At 40.5% G+C, this 22,823-nt stretch overlaps 1 protein-coding gene across 50 annotated transcripts in view; it reads right to left on the bottom strand.

The window, feature by feature from the left end:
* ANK2 (ankyrin 2) overlaps nucleotides 1-22,823 on the bottom strand; it is a 581,571-nt gene that overhangs the window by 28,958 nt on the left and 529,790 nt on the right. For 47 of the 50 annotated variants that reach the window (XM_043512995.1, XM_043512994.1, XM_043512996.1 and 44 more), the window contains 6 exons: nucleotides 20,689-20,785; nucleotides 13,912-14,140; nucleotides 10,592-10,717; nucleotides 8,152-8,274; nucleotides 4,850-4,882; nucleotides 1,813-1,834 (listed from right to left, as the gene is read on the bottom strand). In XM_043512995.1, coding sequence (XP_043368930.1) covers nucleotides 1,813-1,834; nucleotides 4,850-4,882; nucleotides 8,152-8,274; nucleotides 10,592-10,717; nucleotides 13,912-14,140; nucleotides 20,689-20,785 — 630 coding nt within the window. The remainder of the gene's footprint in view (nucleotides 1-1,812; nucleotides 1,835-4,849; nucleotides 4,883-8,151; nucleotides 8,275-10,591; nucleotides 10,718-13,911; nucleotides 14,141-20,688; nucleotides 20,786-22,823) is intronic. The other 3 variants (XM_043512999.1, XM_043513015.1, XM_043513021.1) reach the window with 1 other exon arrangement.

Below are 22,823 nucleotides of genomic sequence, written 5' to 3'. Positions count from 1 at the left end.
TTTGGAGGTCTAGTTAGCTGCTTCTGACTGGTATGGAATTTTATTGGGATTTTAAGAATCCAGGCTCTTTGAAAAGCCTATTTGTTCTAATGAAAATCACTCAGTTTAAGCAACAAACGAAGACGGTTGGTACATCAGGAATGGGTTTTTTCTTGTTTTTTGTTTTTGAAATCCTTTAAGTTAGGATTTCCAAATGCTTAATTTCTTTCTAGTAACTTTTTAATGTAGTAAATAAAAACAAAATTTGCGATGCACTTGTCTGCATGGAACCCCACTAACTTCAATATAACGCCGCATGGCCACAGGAGCCTGACCTTTTGGCTATGAACCCCAAAAGAGAAAAGATCAGTTTGCCATTGTGCAAATAATCACCATTAAATCCTGTAAAATTCTCACACTAGAAACGAGTTTATTGCACAATGGACACCATGCGCTAAATAAATAAATTTTTAAAAAATGGGGAAATGGGAAAGATTAATGTCTCAGGAATTTGGTGCTAAAAATAACTAATTCTAATTTGGTGTGTAGTGCCACATGGATGAATAGCAAAACTTCCAAAGACAGTATGCAGAAATGAACTTTTTCCTCTGTATTAAATTGTATTCACTTTTAAAGATGGCTGCAACCCTGAAACAAGTCAAAAGTCATTTTTTCTCCCAAAATGCAGTTAGTAAGAAAAATTGCTGCATATGAAAGCTCTCAGCTCTCATCACAGGATTGTTCAAATTGAGCTGATAAATTTGTCTGGGTTTGCATCTTCATTAAAGGGAGACATTTAGCAGAGCACTTGTTTGTTATAGTGCATCTGAAGAAACATCTGAAGAAGTGGTGTTTTACCCACGAAAGCTTATGCCCAAATAAATGTTAGTCTTTAAGGTGCCACCAGACTCCGTATTGTTTTTGTTTGTTATAGGTTAGGATCAAGCCAGTCCATTCTCACTAGTCTACCATTAATCCCTATCACTCCAACTAATAACTGTCAGGCTACAGTAATAATCATAGAATCATAGAATCATAGAATATCAGGGTTGGAAGGGACCCCAGAAGGTCATCTAGTCCAACCCCCTGCTCAAAGCAGGACCAAGTCCCAGTTAAATCATCCCAGCCAGGGCTTTGTCAAGCCTGACCTTAAAAACCTCTAAGGAAGGAGATTCTACCACCTCCGTAGGTAACGCATTCCAGTGTTTCACCACCCTCTTAGTGAAAAAGTTTTTCCTAATATCCAATCTAAACCTCCCCCATTGCAACTTGAGACCATTACTCCTCGTTCTGTCATCTGCTAATAATGGGGTGGTATCTAAGTAAAGCCATATATCCAATCATATTTCACCACAGTAATGGGTATTACACAGCCTGATTACTTTGGACAGTATCACTTTTACATATGCCTGTGTTTCTTGTAATCAGCATAATGAAGTATATTGGGGAGTTTAATGATGCTTTTATTAAAAAGTGATATTGTCATTTCTCTGATAAAAATGAGGTGACAATACTATGCCAACAAACATACAAAAACATAAAAATGGAGGGATGAGTATTTATACAAGCATAACAGCAATAGCAGGATTTCTAGGGATGTTGAAGGAAAGTGAATGCTTAGATGAATTGTCTTAATATGGTATTACTTATAAATTTATAAGTTAAAAATGTATTTAATTGAATAGCTGCATTCCTATTATATTGCTTACTATTACATTTTTAAACTATTATAATTATTAGTAATGTCAATTAGAGCTTGCAGTCTCTTTCATGCTTTTCTTTATTCTTAATCAGCTTTCACACAAACAGTTGTTATAATTTTTTTAATCTTACTTTTTTCTGAGGTCATGTCAACCTGAAAGAGAACACAGATAAAGTGAAATGGTTACAATATCACACTTGTTCATGTATATATATGTATATATAAGGTCATATAGGGTAAATTTTCAAAGTTGGCCTTTGGTTTTGTCTTCACAGTTTTGTCTGTGGAATTCTGACAGCACTATTGTTTGTGCACAAATAAAAGAATCTCACATGTAAATGGAATTTACACATCCAAAATGGTGTGAACAAAATTAGGGGTTACACTCTGAACATTTAACCCTGAGAGTCAACTCTACTGGTAGAATGAATGGAAGGAAAGGAATTGGGTAATGCTAAAACTATATTGCATATAACACTGGGGCCCACCGTTTGTCTTCAGTAAGTGTGAAGAATTCCCACTTCCGCCAGCAAGAATTCTGTATGTGGATAAATGCAAGATGTTGCCCCAAACTATTATCTTTATCTGCTATCTCTTGCTTTTCAAGGGAGTGATCAGAACAGAAATACATTATTACAAATTGTGATACAGACCTGCCTTATGATCACTGGTAGGTTACATTACTATTGGTAAATCTTAGGTGAAAACTACAGATTAATGTAAGCAACTATTTTAATGTCAATGTCCTTGTGTAATTACTGCACTGCTAGTGGATATCCCACAGATGTACAAAGGGAAATACAGACTCCCTAAAATTGGTCTAATTTTTGGACAATTCATCTCACAATAGTTCCCCAAGTGTTCTTCTATGTCTGTATAATAATGAATTTTAGTAATACAAAATCAGTAAAAACTACTATTTTAATTCTATGTTGGGATATAGACCCAGGCAGGTCATTTTTAAAACTGAAACAATTAGTTCAGGGTCTAACACTGTTGGGTGTTGGGAAGGGAATTGTAACTCCTATGTGTATCAGCAGTTGACAGAAGCAGGATATCAGATTAGATAGATAAATGGAAACAGATTTTCAGAAATGTTCCACACCCATAACTGGGCCAGATTTCCAAAAGAGCTCAGCCGCCATTAGGTTCTTTAAAAATATGGCCATACTTTTACTTGCCACCTTCCAAGTGTTGAGTACTTCTGAAAATACGGCCAAATTATTTAAATGGGAGAGGAATATATGGCCTAAGTTGTGTTCTATTATAATCATTCCAATCCTTAATATTTAGTTTTTTAAAGGGCAACCTGAATAATTGTGTTATCTAAAATTCTTGCAATAATGGTTTCCAAACTCCGTTCTGTGATTTGTGGAGAATGTTAATAGTTCATAGGGTGCTGGCTGGTCATATGATTCTAGCTCTCTCTCTCTCTCTGTTTCAGCTGGTAACCGTCAATACAACACAACTAAAAATACATAAATATTTTTCTAATGTTACTTCCCCATATAAGGCTCAGAGCCTAAGAAATATCTGTAATTGCCAGAAAGATATAATGTGATTGCAAATATAAGAGGAGTTGACCCATAATACAAATACATGGACTTTGTCATAATGGGATATAGACCCAGGCAGGTCATTTTTAAAACTGAAACAATTAGTTCAGGGTCTAACACTGTTGGGTGTTGGGAAGGGAATTGTAACTCCTATGTGTATCAGCAGTTGACAGAAGCAGGATATCAGATTAGATAGATAAATGGAAACAGATTTTCAGAAATGTTCCACACCCATAACTGGGCCAGATTTCCAAAAGAGCTCAGCCGCCATTAGGTTCTTTAAAAATATGGCCATACTTTTACTTGCCACCTTCCAAGTGTTGAGTACTTCTGAAAATACGGCCAAATTATTTAAATGGGAGAGGAATATATGGCCTAAGTTGTGTTCTATTATAATCATTCCAATCCTTAATATTTAGTTTTTTAAAGGGCAACCTGAATAATTGTGTTATCTAAAATTCTTGCAATAATGGTTTCCAAACTCCGTTCTGTGATTTGTGGAGAATGTTAATAGTTCATAGGGTGCTGGCTGGTCATATGATTCTAGCTCTCTCTCTCTCTCTGTTTCAGCTGGTAACCGTCAATACAACACAACTAAAAATACATAAATATTTTTCTAATGTTACTTCCCCATATAAGGCTCAGAGCCTAAGAAATATCTGTAATTGCCAGAAAGATATAATGTGATTGCAAATATAAGAGGAGTTGACCCATAATACAAATACATGGACTTTGTCATAAAAGGTACGGATTCTGAAGTGGGTTACAGCCCCTTTGTGCAATTCAGGTGGTACAAAGGGCCATAATCTGGCTTCAGTTCCTCACTAAGAATTTCCCTGGTGTAGTGGAACTCTCTGCTGGATGTAACTATGCTGGATCTGGGTTTGTGCCTGTGTTGTAGAGCATGTCAGGGTTGTTCCAAAGGGGTTAGAGCACAGCTCTGCTATGCCATGCTCCACTGGCGCTTGGGGTCTTGTAGAGTTGCCTAATAGCAATTCTAAACTGTATGAGAATCAGGAAGGTGTAACTAGCACCTACACACCATCCTTTATATTCTGCACTGAGCAGCTCTGAGTCAAGAGAGAATCAGGCCACACATTTTTGAGACATAGGTGCTGGAACTAGAAGTCCTGGGGGTGCAGCAGCACCCGGTGGCTTGAAGTAGTTTCCATCATATGCAGGGTGTACAGTTTGGTTCAATGGCTCTCAGCACCCCCACTATACAAATTGTTCCAGCACTACTGTTTTGAGACTACAAAAACCTATTGAAATCTTTTCAATACCAAAAAAAAAAGTCCTTTGTATTTATTGTTGGACAAAACACCTTTTTTTCCTAGGTAAAAACAACAACAAACCTTTGCACCCTTCTACCCATCAATTTTGCCAGCAACCATGAATTTCACTGAACTTCATAAAATGGAACTTAAAAAGGATTAACTTATAAGGAATGGTGCTCCTAACTGAACCATCTCATTAGCACTAGGTCAGTGGACAATATAATATGTCCCAAAGGACAAAACCTTCAGTCTTCTAAGACCTATGATAGTTCTCACTTGTTAGTAGAAATAAGCCTTAGCAGAGCCATGATGAAGTGGCATTATAACAAAATTACCTCTTCTTCCTGCTCTTGATCTGATTCCGATTCCTTTCAGCCCCAAAATGCCATGCAACAAGAGAGGGGAAAAAGAGAGGAGAAAAAATACAGAATATTGAGAAGAAAAGGATAGGAAAAGTATTGTTTCTGACAAAATTCAACAGGCAAAGAGTAAGTAAAAAGCACAGTTTTGGCAAGTCAGTTGTCATGAGTCAAAAATGGCAGAGGGTCAGTTTAAATATAAAAGGTGGCAGTGCCAAGCAAATTACAAACAAAAAAGCTGCTTGTCAGGTATTAGGCTTCTAATGTGTCCTAAATCCTGTTATGGAATGTATGTATATACTATAGAACTCCTACATACTGTGTATATTAAGGGAGCATGGGTAAATACTTAAAAATACTTAATAATTACTTAATAATTAATAACCCTTTCAAAACTAAAGTGTTACGAGCAGTGTTAAGGCATATGATAGAGACATATAGCATATACATAAAAGTATGGTGCTCTAGTTGACTATTAACAAGGCACCTTCTACAGCAGGTTACAACACGTCTCACAATAACGTAGTGTATTTCTTCTAATCATGTTTAATCGTCAAGGGTGAAATTCACCCCTGGGCAGGGGGCTGCCCATCTGGTAAGAAAGAATGGTAACAAGACAGATGTTAGTCTGGCTTAATGCACTCCTGGAAGGCACTCAAGTACTGTGGTTATTAGACAGGTACAAGAAGGATAGAACAGAATTGTGCTGGCCCTCTGCACAGGAGAATTCCTCTTAGTGCCTGATCCAGCTCTCATTGAAATGAATGAAAAGACTCATGGACTTCAGTGGAACCTCAATTGGGCTCAAATATACTATTTATAAATATTAGCAAATACTGACTTCTTTCTACTTGCCTTGGCTATTAGCTGCTTTCCTTCACCAGGTATATCAATATGCCCTTTGAGGAGGTTCTGATTAGAGAGCAATTGCAAAGAATGATGTTGTTAAGCACACTGTGGCAGATTTTTGACAAGTTTGAACAGATGGCAAAAAACGTTACTGCTGTATTAGAATCCTATTTAGGAAATAGCTTTGATGCTGTTATAACTACTGTAACTTGTAGAGCATATTAATTATTGCAACTTCACTTCTGTCCAACAATATGAAAGAACAATGAAATCATTCTGTCAGTGAATGGAAATTCCATTGCAAGATACTTCGATTCTCAAGCCTCTTATGGCCAGGTAATAAAAGAATAAAAATATATTTGGAACTTCTTTGGCACTTTATATATGAGGAATGTAATATGCATTATAGATATTAACAAATTTATTCTTATATAACCATGTGAGAGGTGGGCTTGAATGGGAACTCCATTTCTATAGAGAAGGCATTAGGGCACAGAGTGGTTAAGCAATTTACTCGAGATCACATAGGAAGTCTTTGGCAAAGATGAGAATGGAACCTAGGTCTACTCACTGATTTCCAGTTCTGTGTTTTATCACTGTACAGAATTGTCACTAGCCTCAATATAATTTTGGCATGGAGATCAAGCTTAGCCAAGGCCCATTCCAAAATCAACTGAAGTCCATGGTAGTCTTTCCACTAACTTCAATGGGCTTCACATCAGACTTTGCATATCCCTTGTGACCCAGATTTTGTTTTTTGGACTATTCCATCACCAGAATGAAGGGTATGTTTAAAAACTTAAAAAATGGAAATAATGTCATTTGAAATTCAGTCAAAGATATATTGCCTCAAATCTGATATATTCCCCCCATGCAAAGTGATATGTCAAATATTGTCAAATATACATTGTGTGTTCTCAAAAGAGTGGTTGTGCCAATATTCAAATAAACTGATAGATTCTGAATACTATTTATTTTTCCCTTGCTAATACTAAAACCCTTAGGCCTGGTCGACACTACAGCATTAGGTCAACTAAGACAGCGTACGTCAACCTAATTATGTCAGTGTACACACTATCGCCTTGCTCCCACCAATGTAAGGGCAGGTCTACATTATAGCTGAAATCGATTCACCAGCGGTTGATTTAGCGGGTTTAGTGAAGACCCACCAATTTCACAGCAGATCGCTCTCCAGTCGACTCCTGTACTCTACCCTTGATGAGAAGAGTAAGGTAAGTTGACGGGAGAGTTTTTCCCGTTGACCCACTGCGGTGTAGACCTGTGGTAACTCGACCTAAGGTATGTTGACTCCAGCTACATTATTCATGTAGCTGGAGTTGCGTAGCATAGGTCGACTTACTGCAGTAGTGTAGACATAGCCTACTGCTCCAACATAGAAACTCCACCTCCACGAGAGACATAGGGCTTATGGTGGTATAGTTAGGGTGATGCAGTGTCCCTGTAGATACTGCATTACTTATATCTATTGGCTGTCATTCTGTCCACTGGAGCTATGAAATTGACAAGAAGTCAGCTCCTGGATCCCCAGCCAGGCTGCTACCCGATCTCCGCTACAAGCTGGGCTGCCTCCCAGGCTCCTGGCTCAGGCTGCTGCCCAGTCTCCCCATTCCCCGTGGGGAGCCGTGCTGCCCCATCAGGGTCCCGGCTCCCCACTCCAAGTCAGGCTGCTGCCTGGGCTCCCAGCTCTATGCTATGATCTGGGCTCTCAGCTTCTTGCTCCCTGCTGGGAGCATGGCAGATGACCGGACTCTGGATGCAGATCATCCCGCTGGAAGCATGGATGCCCCCCCCCGGGTTTCTAATTTCCCCACCAGGAAGAGAGCAGCCACACCGGGCTTCTTGGCTCCCCACTCCCTGCCAGAAATGGGGCAGTTGACTGGACACCAAGCACAGATCTCCCCACTAGGAGCCTGGCTGCCTTCCCCAGTCTCTTGGCTCCCTGCTCCCCACAGGGAGCATGGCTGTGCCCGGCAGGAAGCTCCGCGCCTGGAGTCTGGTCAGCTGACGTGCTACTGGTGTGGAGCAGGGAATCGAGAAACCCAGTGCGGCTGTCCCATTCCTGATGCGGAGCAGGGAGCAAGGAGGTTAGCAGCCAGGCTCCCAGTGAGGAGCAGGGAGCTGCATATCAAGCTGAAAGCCCTGGCTTTCAGTCCCCCACACTGCCCTCTTAAATCAGTGAACGCTCCTGGTGAGGATGCGCACTAACAACAGAAGGGCAGTGTGGACATGAACCACAGCAGCTGTATGTCAGCCTAACATAGATTGACTTGAGTTTATAGAAAACATGCCCTAAATTATAAGTCTTTAACAATCTTTTGCCCTCCTGCCTATTTCCTGGTTGTGCTGTGAGACTGATGATCCTAGACAAAAACTTCTATAAAGCTTTGACATAGTACAGTTGACATTACCTTTGTGTAAAGTGGCAATGTGATATTTAAGTTGCAGATGGCTTGATGGACTAGCCCTCTTGTAGATTTTGGCTCCTTCATAAATGATAGTCGCCCACAAGGTTCTTGAGTGGAGTCTCGTACCTAATGCAGCAAAGATATAAAAGTTTAATCTGTACTTTAGCTGCACTCTGTATTCCATATGCAGTGTCAAAACTAGTAACAGGAAGAGATCAGATCTGGAAAAAAGCTTCTTCATGTATGTGGATGTATGTTTATGATCTTGTTGTTTCTGTTCATTATATATTTGAGTATGTGTATATATGTGAAAAACAGGAGAGATCAGCTAAATAACTTAGACACTTTGAAGTCAGTAATAATGCTTTATTCACACAATGCAGTTTGAGACAGTAATTGCACTGTGACTATGCTCTCATGGTAACCTGCACTAACTCTGTTTTTCATTGACATATTGATGCTACGTCATTTTAAAATTAATCTATAAAATAAAAACCTTCAAAATTCACACATACCACCACCATAATCTATACATGCACTTATATCTTCCTAGGTAGATTATCATCAATTGTTGCTTCTTTGACTTCATTAGTAACAAAAGACAGTAACTGATCATTTAGCCTCTGCTATAGGCAGAGAGTGACAAAGGTCACACTTAAAAGTTTTCTTCCATTTCAGAATACCTTATCAATTAAAGTCATAATCAGTGCACTTAAAATTGAGAATACTGCTGGAATATCTCTGAAAAAACTGCAAGTTATTAAAGTGTGACCTCTGTATAACCTTTGAAACAAAACAAAATGATATGAGATCATGAGATGTTCTGAGACTTTGAAGTAATCTTGGAAGATTCCCATGTATCACATCTGTAAGGCAGAACTGGACATGCAACATTTAGGACTTCAAATATGAAGTGTTTTTAGGTTCTGTAAATAGTCTTGGGAAGTACATACAAATAAAAGAATTATACCTCATTACGGGTTTCATCACCAAGGCCAAATGATAAAATTTCATCTTAAATATAGCCATGTGGTTACATGCTTCTATTAACCTGAATATACAGGACAGAGCCACATGACATACTTTCAGGACTGTATTAGAAAATTCAGGATGGGTCACAACCATGTGAAGCCAGCAGTATGTGACAAACACAGCGGAATCAGTTCTATATAAAGAAGACATATTCATCCAATAGTGGGCTGGGTTGGGGGTGGGGGTGATACAAGAGGGTGTTCCTTGGTTATCACTAACCTATCTAGAATTGTAGATGCTTTCTCAAAATTCACTTCTCAAGTAATCCCCATTTGTACAGCTGACTAGCTAAATTAATTTGACATCACAGAGATTATTAAACATTTTTAATTTAAACAAGAATGTGAAATGACTGGTTTAGCATTCTCAGCCCAGTAGTCCCTGGCACCATTGTTGGTAATACAGAATTACCCCAATACTCCAAGGCACAATCACCTAGGGATGGCTTTAAAACCCACTGTCAGAGAATTATGGGAAAATTTGTTCTGCACTGCCTATGAAAGTGCTTTTCTATGGGCTGAGATCTTCAGTTTCTAGTGCCACTGACATGACAATTTTCAAAAGTAATTGAGTCACCTTAAAACTGCAACTGAAGCCCTCTGAACCTCTCCCTTTAAAAGGAGAGAAGTGCATTTGTCAGAGGTAAGTGTAAGCACAGCAGATCCATGCCAGTAGGTTATCACAATCAGCTTGCTCCTCCACTTGAGACCCTATGAAGGCAGTGGATGAGCAGCATAATTTGAAATATACATAAAGGACTCATTCCTGTTCACATTAAAATCAAAGGACGTTTTGCATTGCCTTCAGTCAGAGTAAGATTGGGCCCAGAGATGAATACCACCTATGGAACAATTGAAGAACTACACCTGTATTTATATGATTTGGGTGTGATAAGTACTAAGTACAGGAGTATTAAGAGGATTTTCCCAATTATGTAAATCCACTTGCTGCCTTGCATAAGTGTTTCCTTCTGTCACAATGTACTTCTGTAAAACAGAGGACTGCACTTGCAAATGGACCAATCAAAGGACGAAAAATAAAACATAAGGACTAATGGAGCTGTTTCTTCGTCTCATTACGTAGAGAGCAGTATTCCAAAAGACACAACATTGATTACTGAAATGCATCACTGTAAGTATGCCATGCACCGATGAGAGTGATATAGCCACAGATTAGTACACATACCGTGCATTTTTACCCAGAGTTGGGACCATTCAATAAAGTCTGGTTTGCCCTACCAGACAACAGGAGGCAGTGGTTGCTCATATCAACAAAATACTTATTTCAGAATTTCTTATATGTGAAGGTGGGGAATCTGTGGGATGGACATTTTCCAGACTGACAAGTGTATTGAAAACCCAGAGCCAGCCCTGAATAAAACCACAGTCCGTTACTGAAGTTATTCCATTACCTTGACGAACAGTGGAAGTCTATTTTCTTTGAAGGCATAAAAACTGAATATATGATGTTGCCCACTTTTTGTTAGTGGCACCAGATTGCCAAAGCAGTCAACGTAGATAGGCTTTCCTTCTAATACCTATGTGGAGTTAAAAAAAGAAACCCCCCCAAATCATATGAATGGCCATATTCAATATTCATTTCTACAAGATTTTGATTTATCCTTATGAAAGCACAATTCTGCATTGATTTGAACCAGTCTTAAAATTTTCAGAATACAATGATCTCAACACTCAGCATTAGTGTTGCCATCTATCATTATCCAGAATGTGTGAAGACACATTTCAGATTATTAACTTCAATTCTAATTTTGAATATCATACTAGTTTCATCTACTAAGAGTAGTGAAAAGTGCTTATAAATGAGAACGATGCCTTGTGTTCTGTAAATCTGTGCAGATTTTCCATTTACAAGAACACGTGCATTTTTCAGCATACTGCACTAAACTGGTTACCATACAGTGGCCCTCACCCAGGGCACCCTCTAGCATCATGCCACACCACGACAAGTGCACCTACCCCAGTTTATTTTTCAGCTGTCACCTGCCCTTTTCTGACTAACTCTGTTCTCTCTTCAAGCAGTCAGTCATTCTGTGTTCACCACTACAGTTGAAGGAAAGATCTGAGTACATGAGCAAACTCAGGATCCCAATTTTGAGCTAGAATGTAACAAATTTGGCTGAGAGTATCATGAGGTTACACGTTTTACCTTCTTGGTCAATTCAAATAATTCCATAGTTTGTTTATTCTGCAGCAGGGTGACTGTAACGGTCCAATCTACTTGGAACAGTCTTAGAGCTGAGGCTTTTGCCTTGGGCTCCATAGGCCCAGTTTTCAGAGGGGTTGTGCACTTGCAGATCCCACTGGCTCCCACTAAAGTTATGAACCTTCAGTACTTCTGAAAACCAGGCCTCAAGTGAATGTCTGGGATGCCTCTAGGATACTGCTTATATCTCCTCGTAGTTATTTATATGACCCTTCCTCAGTCCTGGGAAGTCATCTCATCACAGCTTTTGGAATCACCCCACACAAACTATCAGCACATTCAAAGGGCACTTCATACCTCTACCTCCCCAGAATTTAGCCTTGCCAATGTAATGAGCACCTATTTTATCTATCTTCTCTGCGAAAGATTGCCTATCACAGCCTTTAGCACCAGATGCTGAACCTGAGAAATCATTTATGGATGTTGGGATTTAGAGTAGAAAAATGTGTTTGTAAGGAGGCAGAATGCACTGTGCTTTATCCATTTCCCGCTTGTCATCAAATTTAAAGGAGCTGACTCAGCCAGTAAAAGAGCATTTAACAAACCGCTAATATCCACACAGAAAGGCTTTTCTGTGTTCAATATCAAACATGAATATTTATCAAACCTGCTAATTTAACTTCTTGGCATTGGTGGATGAACATTGCATTTCTCACTGATGTCAACAGTAAACACGCTGACAAAATCCAACTACTGCTGTCAAGGTGTTGACGATTTTTGTGATTATTAATAGGTATTTGGTGGAAACTGGCAGGTGGGCACCTAACTGCTCTTAGAGCCTTTGAAAATCTCCAGAGCCCCATCCTCTATAAAATTTGATGTGCCTTACAAAGCTTAAATTGTTTAAACATTAAAACCATGACTAATAAGTGCAAAAGAATGAATCCTGAGGTGGTTACTCGGCTTTTTCAAGTTCCTTCCTCAGGCAAACTTCTAAATGAATCAGTGGGAGATTATCTGAATAACAAGGAATTTAAGATTTTGTCTTGACAGATTACATCATAAAGCTAATTAAAATTAAATCGCTCTCCTGTGACCACCACAGAAATGGTCACTGTGCACTTTTCTTAGTGTTGAACAAAGCTTGCAGCCCCCATGTTTACTGGCAGTGCACAGCTGCCTTCATCCCGCCATACCACTGAGGGTCTTGGAGTCAGAAAGCACAGGCTACAAAGTGAGCAGCCCTGGGCTGCAAGGAAGTGGGTGAGGCAGGCTGGTAGATGCATTGATTTATAACATCTTCCAGGTAGATTCCACAGACAGGGTTCCTACAGAGCGCGCAGGTGGGTTTAAAACTGCTCCTTCTTCTGAGAAAATTGTAAGGTGTGTGCATCGGTGTGCAGTACTACTACACCTGCCCTTGGGGTGATCTCCCTCCATTGTAGCTGCCCAGCAACCTAATTTCTCTGTTTTTGTGTACCAAATTCTGCGGTCCTTCATTAGCCAACATTTCTACCAACTTCAGTGACAGTTTTGCCTCACTAAGGGCCACAGGAAATAGCCCTCTCACTATAATCTTTCCTCCTCCCACAAAACTAGCATTACTCTTGCTTGACAAGAAACAAAGCGAGCCTTTCAGCAGGAGTATTCCTGTCTCCCTCAGCATTGGTTGTACACCACAGCAGAGTTCGTTTGATGAAGGCAGGAACCATTACCTTTCCATATTGCTGTTTTGCATAGGAGTGTTCATTACAGTATCCTGAGGACTCCCCTCCCCTGGATTCGATAGAGAATGCCACCTATATAATACCCTCTAACCCTATTGGCAGGAGGAGTAAAGGAATGAGGTTAGAGATTATTTTTTCAAAAATGCCTCAAAAGAGATTTAGGAGCCTGAGTCTCATTGAATGTCAATAATACTTAGGTTTCTAGGTACCTAAGTCAGTTTTAAAAATGGAATCTAGCTCCCAAAGCCACTTAGATGTTTTTGAAAATTTTACCCGAGGGCTTGGAACTCTGAGCCTCCAGAATGAAGCATCTACAGGCCACTCGTTCCATCACCATCCCAATACTTTCTTTTAATCTAAAGATTACAACTGGGATTTTCCAAAGCACTCAGTGATGGCCTACCTTAGCTCCCATTGATATGAAATGAGAGTTTCATGTCAATTCAGAGCTGGCCTGAAACCTGGGGCTTGTTTTGAATTATCTTACACCTTGTTCTGAGATCAGAGTATTCTGCTTACAAAACATAACCAACTTGGTATGTAAACTATGCATACAACTTGAAAGTATAAAAAGAGTTTTCTGCAATTGCTGTTCATTTTTATGAACAGAAAAGCAAACTCAAAGGCCAGTATACATTTCCACACACAAAAATATACCATCACATTCTTTGGTTTGAAGGATGTAAGCTTGATTTTGAATCCAATTACAAAACATTTCTTAAATACCAATTTCTGCCTCGTGTATCAGATAGCATGCAGAATTTGTGATTTTAGAAATAGATATGGCAAGACATTGTGAATGAAGACAAAAAAAATGATACTATATAATCTTGTATTGTACCTCTACATCCCTGCTTCTGGCAACTTCTGCAAAGTTTTCCTGTTGTTCTAGTGTTTTATCCATCTTGTCATCTGTCATGCAGAAGCACCTTAATCGAGCTTCAATGGGATCATGTGATTTGGCAAACACAACAAATTTGGCCATGTAGGGCACACAGATAATCTCTCTGTACACTTGGGAGGCAAAAGTAACAGATTCTTGTATCTGTCGACAGTCTACCAACCAAAACCTGTGAAGGAACATGAAGAGCAGTTATTGGAATTGGCCATCTAGCAAGCTGTAAGCAATGCAAATCTCCATACTGGTAGTGTAGACACTGTCCTGGTACCATTGCCCTCTGACATCAAGTAACACAGCCACAGTTATACATGAAAAAAATCAGAAAAAATAGAAATTTAAAACTCATCAATTTGGGGAGATGAGGGTCAGGCTACCCATAATGCATTTTTTCTTGGTAAAAGGAAATTTTAAAAAATGGTATAGATCCTAATCCAGCAAAGATTTCAAGTTTGGGTTAAGTATATGTGGAAGTCTTTGCAGGGTCAGGACAATAAACAGTAACCTGCTGAATTAAAGACCTGCTCACTTAACCTGTTGTCATTAAAGCTTAGCTGTAAACCAAAATATGCCATACTAATCTCCATGTCAACTAGACAAGAAATTGCATTTTACAGCAGTGAACAGAACATACGATCTGCTGATAGGACATGAAAGGAAACTCTTTTCCTAGAGAACATCCCCCAGTACTAACCAACTCCAGCACTATGGCCAGGCAGATTTACCCAAACAAGAAATGAAAGCCTGGAAACTCAGGTATAATCTGGATTTTACACAATGATACAGCCCATACTGCCTGACATAGTTTCTTAGATAATATGCCTGCCTATAAATTGATTAAATCAATGAGAGGCCATCGTTTATCTGGCTTCATTTATTTAACAACCACTTACTTTAAACTGCTTACAAGAGAATACCAACTTCTAGCACTTTTCTCCAGCAGAGTTCATTGAAAACATTCCTCACTATTTCTCACAAAGCAACTTTCATTCATGTGATGTTGCAACAGGCCCATGTATCGCAGACAGTAGACACAGATCACTATATAAATTGCATGCAAACCTCAGAAACCAGGAATAGAACTACAGCTCCAAAAACAGACCTCTACCAGTTGAGCAGAAGGAAAACTCCCCTTACTCATAGTGGTAGCAACTTCCTTGCCTTCCACCCGCTCTTTTGGCTAGTCAGTAAACAGCAACATTACCCCTTCTCAAAATGCAAGAACATGAAATATTACCATTTTTGATTACAACTGCCATACACTTTGGTGAGACAAATAGAGTGCTCTTTGTGTAATAAAGGCACTGAAAAACAAATCCTAACTTGTACAGTTCTGAGCTGAAGCAGCATAAATGCCCTGTTATATATTTTCAAATGAAAGGAATAAAAGCTGTTATTTTCATTTAGTTTATCTCTGGAGCTGATGGAATTTCATTTAAATAAAATTTGATGAGTGGGTGGAAAACGTGGTTGAGTTTGACACCCGTAGGAAGGAGGAGGAATTCACGAGGAGTCAAAGACTCCTCATAGCTGATACAATCTACAGGGGGCTTATTACTTACTGTAGATCACATGATGCAACGTCCCACAAACCATGCACTTTGAAACGTGATTACTCTGGTCTTACTCAACTGAAGATGAGCAATAATGGATATTCATTCTGTGCTTTCTTTACAACATTGAATGTGTTCATTGATTAAACAGTGGAAACTGATGACATCTGAACATGGGGAAGCAAATCTGATACTCAAGCGTCCTTAATTTACAGAAGTAGGGAAAGCTTGTACTGTATCTGACTCAAACCAGGGAGGCAAACCTACCTTGAGAAGCCTCCAGAGTGCTCAAATAGAGGAACATTTTAAAATTTGATTGTATGTACAGCAGAAAAAAAAGTACATCTGAGACTAAATTTGATGGAAAGGAAATTGGCCAAGATTCCAATCAACTTCTTCAGTATTCTAGATAAATGTACCGATTTCCCAAACACTACCTGGAAGGACTTAATCCTGTGCATGGGAGTGTGATTTTTGTAAAACCATTTTAAGGCCTCAATTCAGAAAGGTATATATGCCTGTGGCTAACTTTAAAGCACATGCAGTACTGCTCACTGACTTCATGTATTTTACTTTAGGCATGGGTTTAAATATCTTGCTGAGTGAAAAAGGAGCAGGTGGATCTTGTAGAACAGTGGTTTTCAAACTGCGGGTCGTGACCCAGTACTGGGTCATGGAATGTAAGGCACTGAGTCGCGGCAGCTGTAGTCAGCACCGCTGACCAGGCTGTTAAAAGTCCCGTCGGCAGTGCTGCCTGGCTCAGGCAAGTTCCTGCCTGTTCTGACACCATGCTGCGCCCCAGAAGTGGCCAGCAGCCGGTCCGTCTCCTAGGCGGGGGGGCTATGGGGTTCTGCGCGCTGCCCCCGCCTGAACACTGACTCTGCACTACCATAGGCTGATTCCCGGCCAATGGGACCTGAGGGGAGTTGTGCTTGCGCGCCTTCACCTAGGAGCCAGACCTGCTGCTGGCCGCTTCCGGGGCACAGCACAGTTTGCGGTGCCAGGACAGGCAGGAAGCCTGCCTTAGCACCCCTGCTGCGCTGCTGACTGGGAGCTGCCTGAGGTAAGCCTGTGCCACAATCCCCTGCCCCAGCCCTGAGCCCCCCCAAACCCAGAGCCTCTTCCTGCACCCCAAGCCCCTCATCCCCAGCCCCACCCCAGAGCCTGCATCCTTCCAGCCTAGAGCCCTGACCCCCTCCTGTACCCCAACCCCAGCCCTGAGCTGCACACACACACACACCAAACCCCTAATCCCCAGCTCCATTGGGTCGTGGGGATCAACAATTTTCTTCAACTGGGTCGCCAGAAAAAAAGTTTGAAAACCCCTGTTGAAGAAGGCCTATAGGTCAAACAATTCTGACTCATTGTTCACACACTAACAACTTCCACATCTGGGCTTGCTGTTGATGCCCTAACCCTAGTGCAGCTCTAGTATTGGATCTCTCAAATACTGTGTCTAATCTGCAATGCTGGCTATTGAATGAAGTCTTTAATGTATGACCTTTAGCATAACTAATGCTGCATACAGCTGTTGAGACACAAAATACAGCTGAAGAGGTCTCTCTTGTGGTCTCTAGTGAAAAGTGTTTATTCCCCATTCGTTTGAGACTGAGCATTTTGGGTACTTTTTAAAAGCTTCGCTGCTGGGCTTTCATTGCAAGTGGGGCTGTCTACCCTGGGGAAATGTCTCACCAGTTCTACCAACAAAGCCCTTGTCTAGACAAGGCTCCAGAAGCTTGACCCAATTTTACCATTGTTTTGCTTAGACTTGCTTGTCAGTAGATTCATTTAATTAAAATAGTAGTAGTACTTGGTCTGGCTACCGAATGTTTGTCTATATCATCCACCAACTTTAACACTGGTTCAGCAGAAAGGGTGTTAGATCCTGAGAGCTCTGTACAGCCCTCTGCTGGTGAAAAGCAGATATTTTGTAGCTCCCTTGTCATCCCCCCTTTCCCTAGCCATGTCCTATATATATATGCCTTTATATATATGCGGGATGCAAGCAAGGGTGGCGTAGAACTGGTTATGCCAACCCTAACTTACTTACAGGTTTCAGAGTAGCAGCCGTGTTAATTTGTATTCGCAAAAAGAAAAGGAGTACTTGTGGCACCTTAGAGACTAACAAATTTATTAGAGCATAAGCTTTCGTGAGCTACAGCTCACTTCATCGGATGCATTTGGTGGAAAAAACAGAGGAGAGATTTATATACACACACACAGAGAACATGAAACAATGGGTTTATCATACACACTGTAAGGAGAGTGATCACTTAAGATAAGCCATCACCAGCAGCAGGGGGGGGGAAGGAGGAAACCCTTTCATGGTGACAAGCAAGGTAGGCTAATTCCAGCAGTTAACAAGAATATCAGAGGAACAGTGGGGGGGGGGGGAGGGAGAAATACCATGGGGAAATAGTTTTACTTTGTGTAATGACTCATCCATTCCCAGTCTCTATTCAAGCCTAAGTTAATTGTATCCAGTTTGCAAATTAATTCCAATTCAGCAGTCTCTCGTTGGAGTCTGTTTTTGAAGCTTTTTTGTTGAAGTATAGCCACTCTTAGGTCTGTGATCGAGTGACCAGAGAGATTGAAGTGTTCTCCAACTGGTTTTTGAATGTTATAATTCTTGACGTCTGATTTGTGTCCATTTATTCTTTTACAGAGTGTCCACATATCTATTCAGGGGATACCATCATAGAGCCTAATCACATCAGCCACACTATCAGAGGCTCGTTCACCTGCGCATCTACCAATGTGATCTATGCCATCATGTGCCAGCAATGCCCCTCTGCCATGTACATTGGCCAAACTGGACAGTCTCTACGTAAAAGAATGAATGGACACAAATCAGACGTCAAGAATTATAACATTCAAAAACCAGTTGGAGAACACTTCAATCTCTCTGGTCACTCGATCACAGACCTAAGAGTGGCTATACTTCAACAAAAACGCTTCAAAAACAGACTCCAACGAGAGACTGCTGAATTGGAATTAATTTGCAAAATGGATACAATTAACTTAGGCTTGAATAGAGACTGGGAATGGATGAGTCATTACACAAAGTAAAACTATTTCCCCATGGTATTTCTCCCTCCCCCCCACGCCCCCCACTGTTCCTCTGATATTCTTGTTAACTGCTGGAATTAGCCTACCTTGCTTGTCACCATGAAAGGGTTTCCTCCTTCCCCCCCCCCCTGCTGCTGGTGATGGCTTATCTTAAGTGATCACTCTCCTTACAGTGTGTATGATAAACCCATTGTTTCATGTTCTCTGTGTGTGTGTATATAAATCTCTCCTCTGTTTTTTCCACCAAATGCATCCGATGAAGTGAGCTGTAGCTCACGAAAGCTTATGCTCTAATAAATTTGTTAGTCTCTAAGGTGCCACAAGTACTCCTTTTCTTCTAACTTACTTAGTAATTTTGCCACACTAAGGAAATTCCCAGAAAGCCTGTTGACTTGGCCTAAAACCTCTTTGCAGTGCTGGAGTTGTGCAAAGTACTCTGAGCAGGGGTGAGAACCTGACACTTTGTTTTAATAGCTTCTGATCCTGCAATGATATAAACAGATGAGTAGCTCTATTCATACAAATATTTCTATTGAACCTGATGGGACAAGTTGCATGAGTGAAGGTACTCACAAGGATTTGAAGCACCGGGCTCATAGATTAAAAAATCTTCAGGGCAGGAACTGTATCTTCCTAGATGTGCCTCTGGGCCTCAAAGAAGTGGGAACTAGGGATGCAGGGGGATGCTGCTGGCCCCGTGCCCATGTCCCGGCTGCCAGCCTCAACTTTGGGCCGGGGGGGGAGGCAGTGGACAAAGGTAAGGGGGCTGGCTTTCAACACCCTCACTATTAAAAATGTTCCAGCACCACTGCTGGGTCTACCAGATTTTGATTCAGTTCCACTGTAATATAAATAACAGATAATAATAAACACCATATGTTAATACAAAATATAGATTCTTTTGAATATTCTGTTTATAGTTATTCAGAAGCTGAATCTAATCAGGAAAGTATTTCACCTCGGTGACACTGAACAGCTGCTAACATCATGTCTCTGTTGTATCTGCAATGCAGCAAAATCTGCAGATAAGCAGATACTTTAGCTGAATTAATTTAGAATAAGTTAGTGTGCAATTGCTTTGTTTGCAAATGGAAGGATGTGTTACTGCTGTTCGTTTTCATGTAAGCTTCACTCAGTTTGTAGAGTGTGCCTCGTTGTGATTTACATACAGGACCCCTTCCAGGTCATTATACAAGTTCTCCCTCTCCGATTTCTGATTCTTTTGAGATTGCTGGAAGTAACATATTATTTTATAAGTTGTAAACCAAGTACAAAAGCAACCTCTTTCCCCTGGTGGGTTTTCCTTGGATGAATCTTCAATTAACTGTTTAAACAAAGGACTTTTGGCTGCCCAGTCAAGAAGCACCTATCAGGCAAAATCATGGTGGGGTTTCAAAGGGGTTCATTGATACTGCAACTCTGCACCTACTGAAATCTACAATAAAATTCCCATTTAATTCAGCAAGTGCAAATCCCAGGTATGTCTGTAAAAAAAACATCTTCAGGCATAAAAGATCATATGAATGCAGTTGGGCCAATTATAAAATCTCCTCTCACATCCCATTTGGTTGGATGCACTCTGGGTCTAATCATTCATACTATAGCAATTTTCTTAAGAGCGTCCATACTTTTAAACATTTGAGTCGTCTCATTGACTTCAGTGGGTAAAGTTACACATAGGCTTAAGTACCTTGCTGAACTGTGGCTATCTTTTGCCACTAAACAGTCTAAAATAATCAGGTTTCAGAGTAGCAGCCGTGTTAGTCTGTATTCGCAAAAAGAAAAGGAGTACCCGTGGCACCTTAGAGACTAACGAATTTATTAGAGCATAAGCTTTCGTGAGCCATCCGATGAAGTGAGCTGTAGCTCACGAAAGCTTATGCTCTAATAAATTTGTTAGTCTCTAAGGTGCCACGGGTACTCCTTTTCTTTTTTTAAAATAATCAGCTTATTCTGCTATATAGAAGATAATGGTTAAACAAAACTAAACTAAACCTCTTCCAAAAGAGATGTTAGATATAAGTGAGAAATGCATGGAAGAAAAAAGGACCAGATTTAAAGGGTTCAGTTTAACAGAGATGTTTTGCTGTGTGTGTACCTGGCAGACACATTTGTTGTGAAGGAAACACATTCATTGACAAACGTTAATGGTGTTGTTCCTGTAATATCTTCCCATTGAGCAGGGGTAGTTCCACCTGAAAGAATAAAATAAATAAATAAATAAATAAATAAATAGAAATAATAGTTTAAAAATAAGCAAAACCCCAGCCCTCTTTTTTGTAGGAAATTTGTAGCATGTTTCAAATTGTTGTAAACAATAGGCCCCATTTTTCCTTCAGTTACACCTGATGTTATGCCACTGATGTTAACAGGATCGCGTGGATTTAGCCAAGGAGAGAGTTTGCCTAAATAAACCAATATTCATATTCTCGAACGATGAGTGCTGAAGCACAGCTCTGGAAACAATCTTTTCAAATGGCATCTGAAACTGTATGGGACCTACAGCTAAATGCAAACCTCTGACACAGTAAAGCAAAAAGATGAGGCTAAAATTTTCTGTACAGTAACTCCTCGCTTAACGCTGTAGTTATGTTCCTGAAAAATGTGACTTTAAGCGAAATGATGAGGGGGTTAGGTTCCAGAGAAATTTTTTTTCACCATACAAAAAAATATACTATATATATAAATATATAGATATATGTATATACACACACACACACACACACAGTATAAGTTTTAAAGAAACAATTTAATACTGTACACAGCAATGATGACTGTGAAGCTTGGTTGAGGTGGTGAAGTTAGAGGGTAGAAGATATTTCCCAGCGAATGCCTTACGGCTAAATGATGAACTAGCATTTGGCTGAGCCCACAAGGGTTAACACATTGTTGTTAATGTAGCCTTACACTCTACAAGGCAGCACGAATGGAGGGAGGGGAGACAGCATGGCAGACAGAGACAGAGACACACACCCTTTGTGTGGGAGAGAGAGAGAGACGCGCATTGCCCCTTTAAGTATGCTGACATCACTCTAAGTACATTGCCTTTTTAAGTATATCAGGAAGTTGAGACAGCAGCAGCGGCCAGCAAGCTCCCTCCGTCCTGAGCCCTGTCATGTCCCCACTCTGCTCTATATGGAGAAGGGGTAAGCCGGGGGGAGGAGGACACTCTAACATTAGCCTCCTTCTGTCCCCCCATCCTGCACAGCAAGCAGGAGTCTCCTGGGAGCAGCTCCAAGGCAGAGGACAGGAGCAGAACATGGCAGTGGGGGAGGGACAGCTGAACCACCAGCAACTGATAGCCTGCTAGACGGCTGCTGCACAGGGAACTTAGGAGAGCGGGGAGCTGATAGGGGGCTGTCGGTCCACCCTGGCTCCAAGCCCCCACCAGCTAGCTCCAAAGGGCTGCTCCTCCTGCAAGCAGTGGACAAAGCAGGCGGCTGCCAAACAACGTTATAAGGGAGCATTGCGCAACTTTAAATGAGCATGTTCCCTAATTGATCAGCAACGTAACAACGTTAACCAGGACAACTTTAAGTGAGGAGTTACTGTATGTCATAACTAAACATAACGGGGACATGGATCAGCATTCATGTCACACTTCCTGTCAGTACCCAGCCCAAGCCAGGAAAGCTAATGATCTAACCAGCAGACCAAATTCAGTAATGAATCCTGATCACGTGCCACCTGAGGCATGTTGCGCAAATGCTAAGAAGGAGAAAAACATAACTTCTGCTCATTCCAGATTCTTTACCCATATAGTGGGAAATTATCCCAGTAACAACTCTGCTGAAGTTGTACTTGGGAGGAAGAAATTATCACAATAAATTTGTGATTTCTAGCGTATAGAACTTCCTTTTCCAATTATTCTGATTAGACTCAAGTTCAAGTTTTGCTATTTATTTCAGCAGAATTAATTCTGCAGAAGAATATTTTGCACATTTATAGAAAAATCTGTCTGGATTATATTTTATATGCCAGATTGTGAACCCCTCACTCATATCAATGAGCAGTTACTCATAACTGATTTCAATGGGATGAGCTTACCAAAGAAAATCAAGGGTTCCAAATTTGGCCCTAAACTCTTTGAGACATTGATTGTGTTTCCTTATGTGTCATGAATGTTTGGACATCATTGACCAGAATATGGTGCTCCATAAACAGAACCAATGAAGAAAATGCTAAGAAGTGAAAAGCATGGGGCTATACAGCATGGACAAAAATACACAATAC

This window comes from Dermochelys coriacea, chromosome 4 (genome assembly GCF_009764565.3).
Source record: "Dermochelys coriacea isolate rDerCor1 chromosome 4, rDerCor1.pri.v4, whole genome shotgun sequence".
In the NCBI taxonomy this organism is placed as follows: Eukaryota; Metazoa; Chordata; order Testudines; family Dermochelyidae; genus Dermochelys; species Dermochelys coriacea.
Note: the sequence above shows the minus strand (reverse complement) of the source record. Positions and strands in the feature narration are given on the sequence as shown.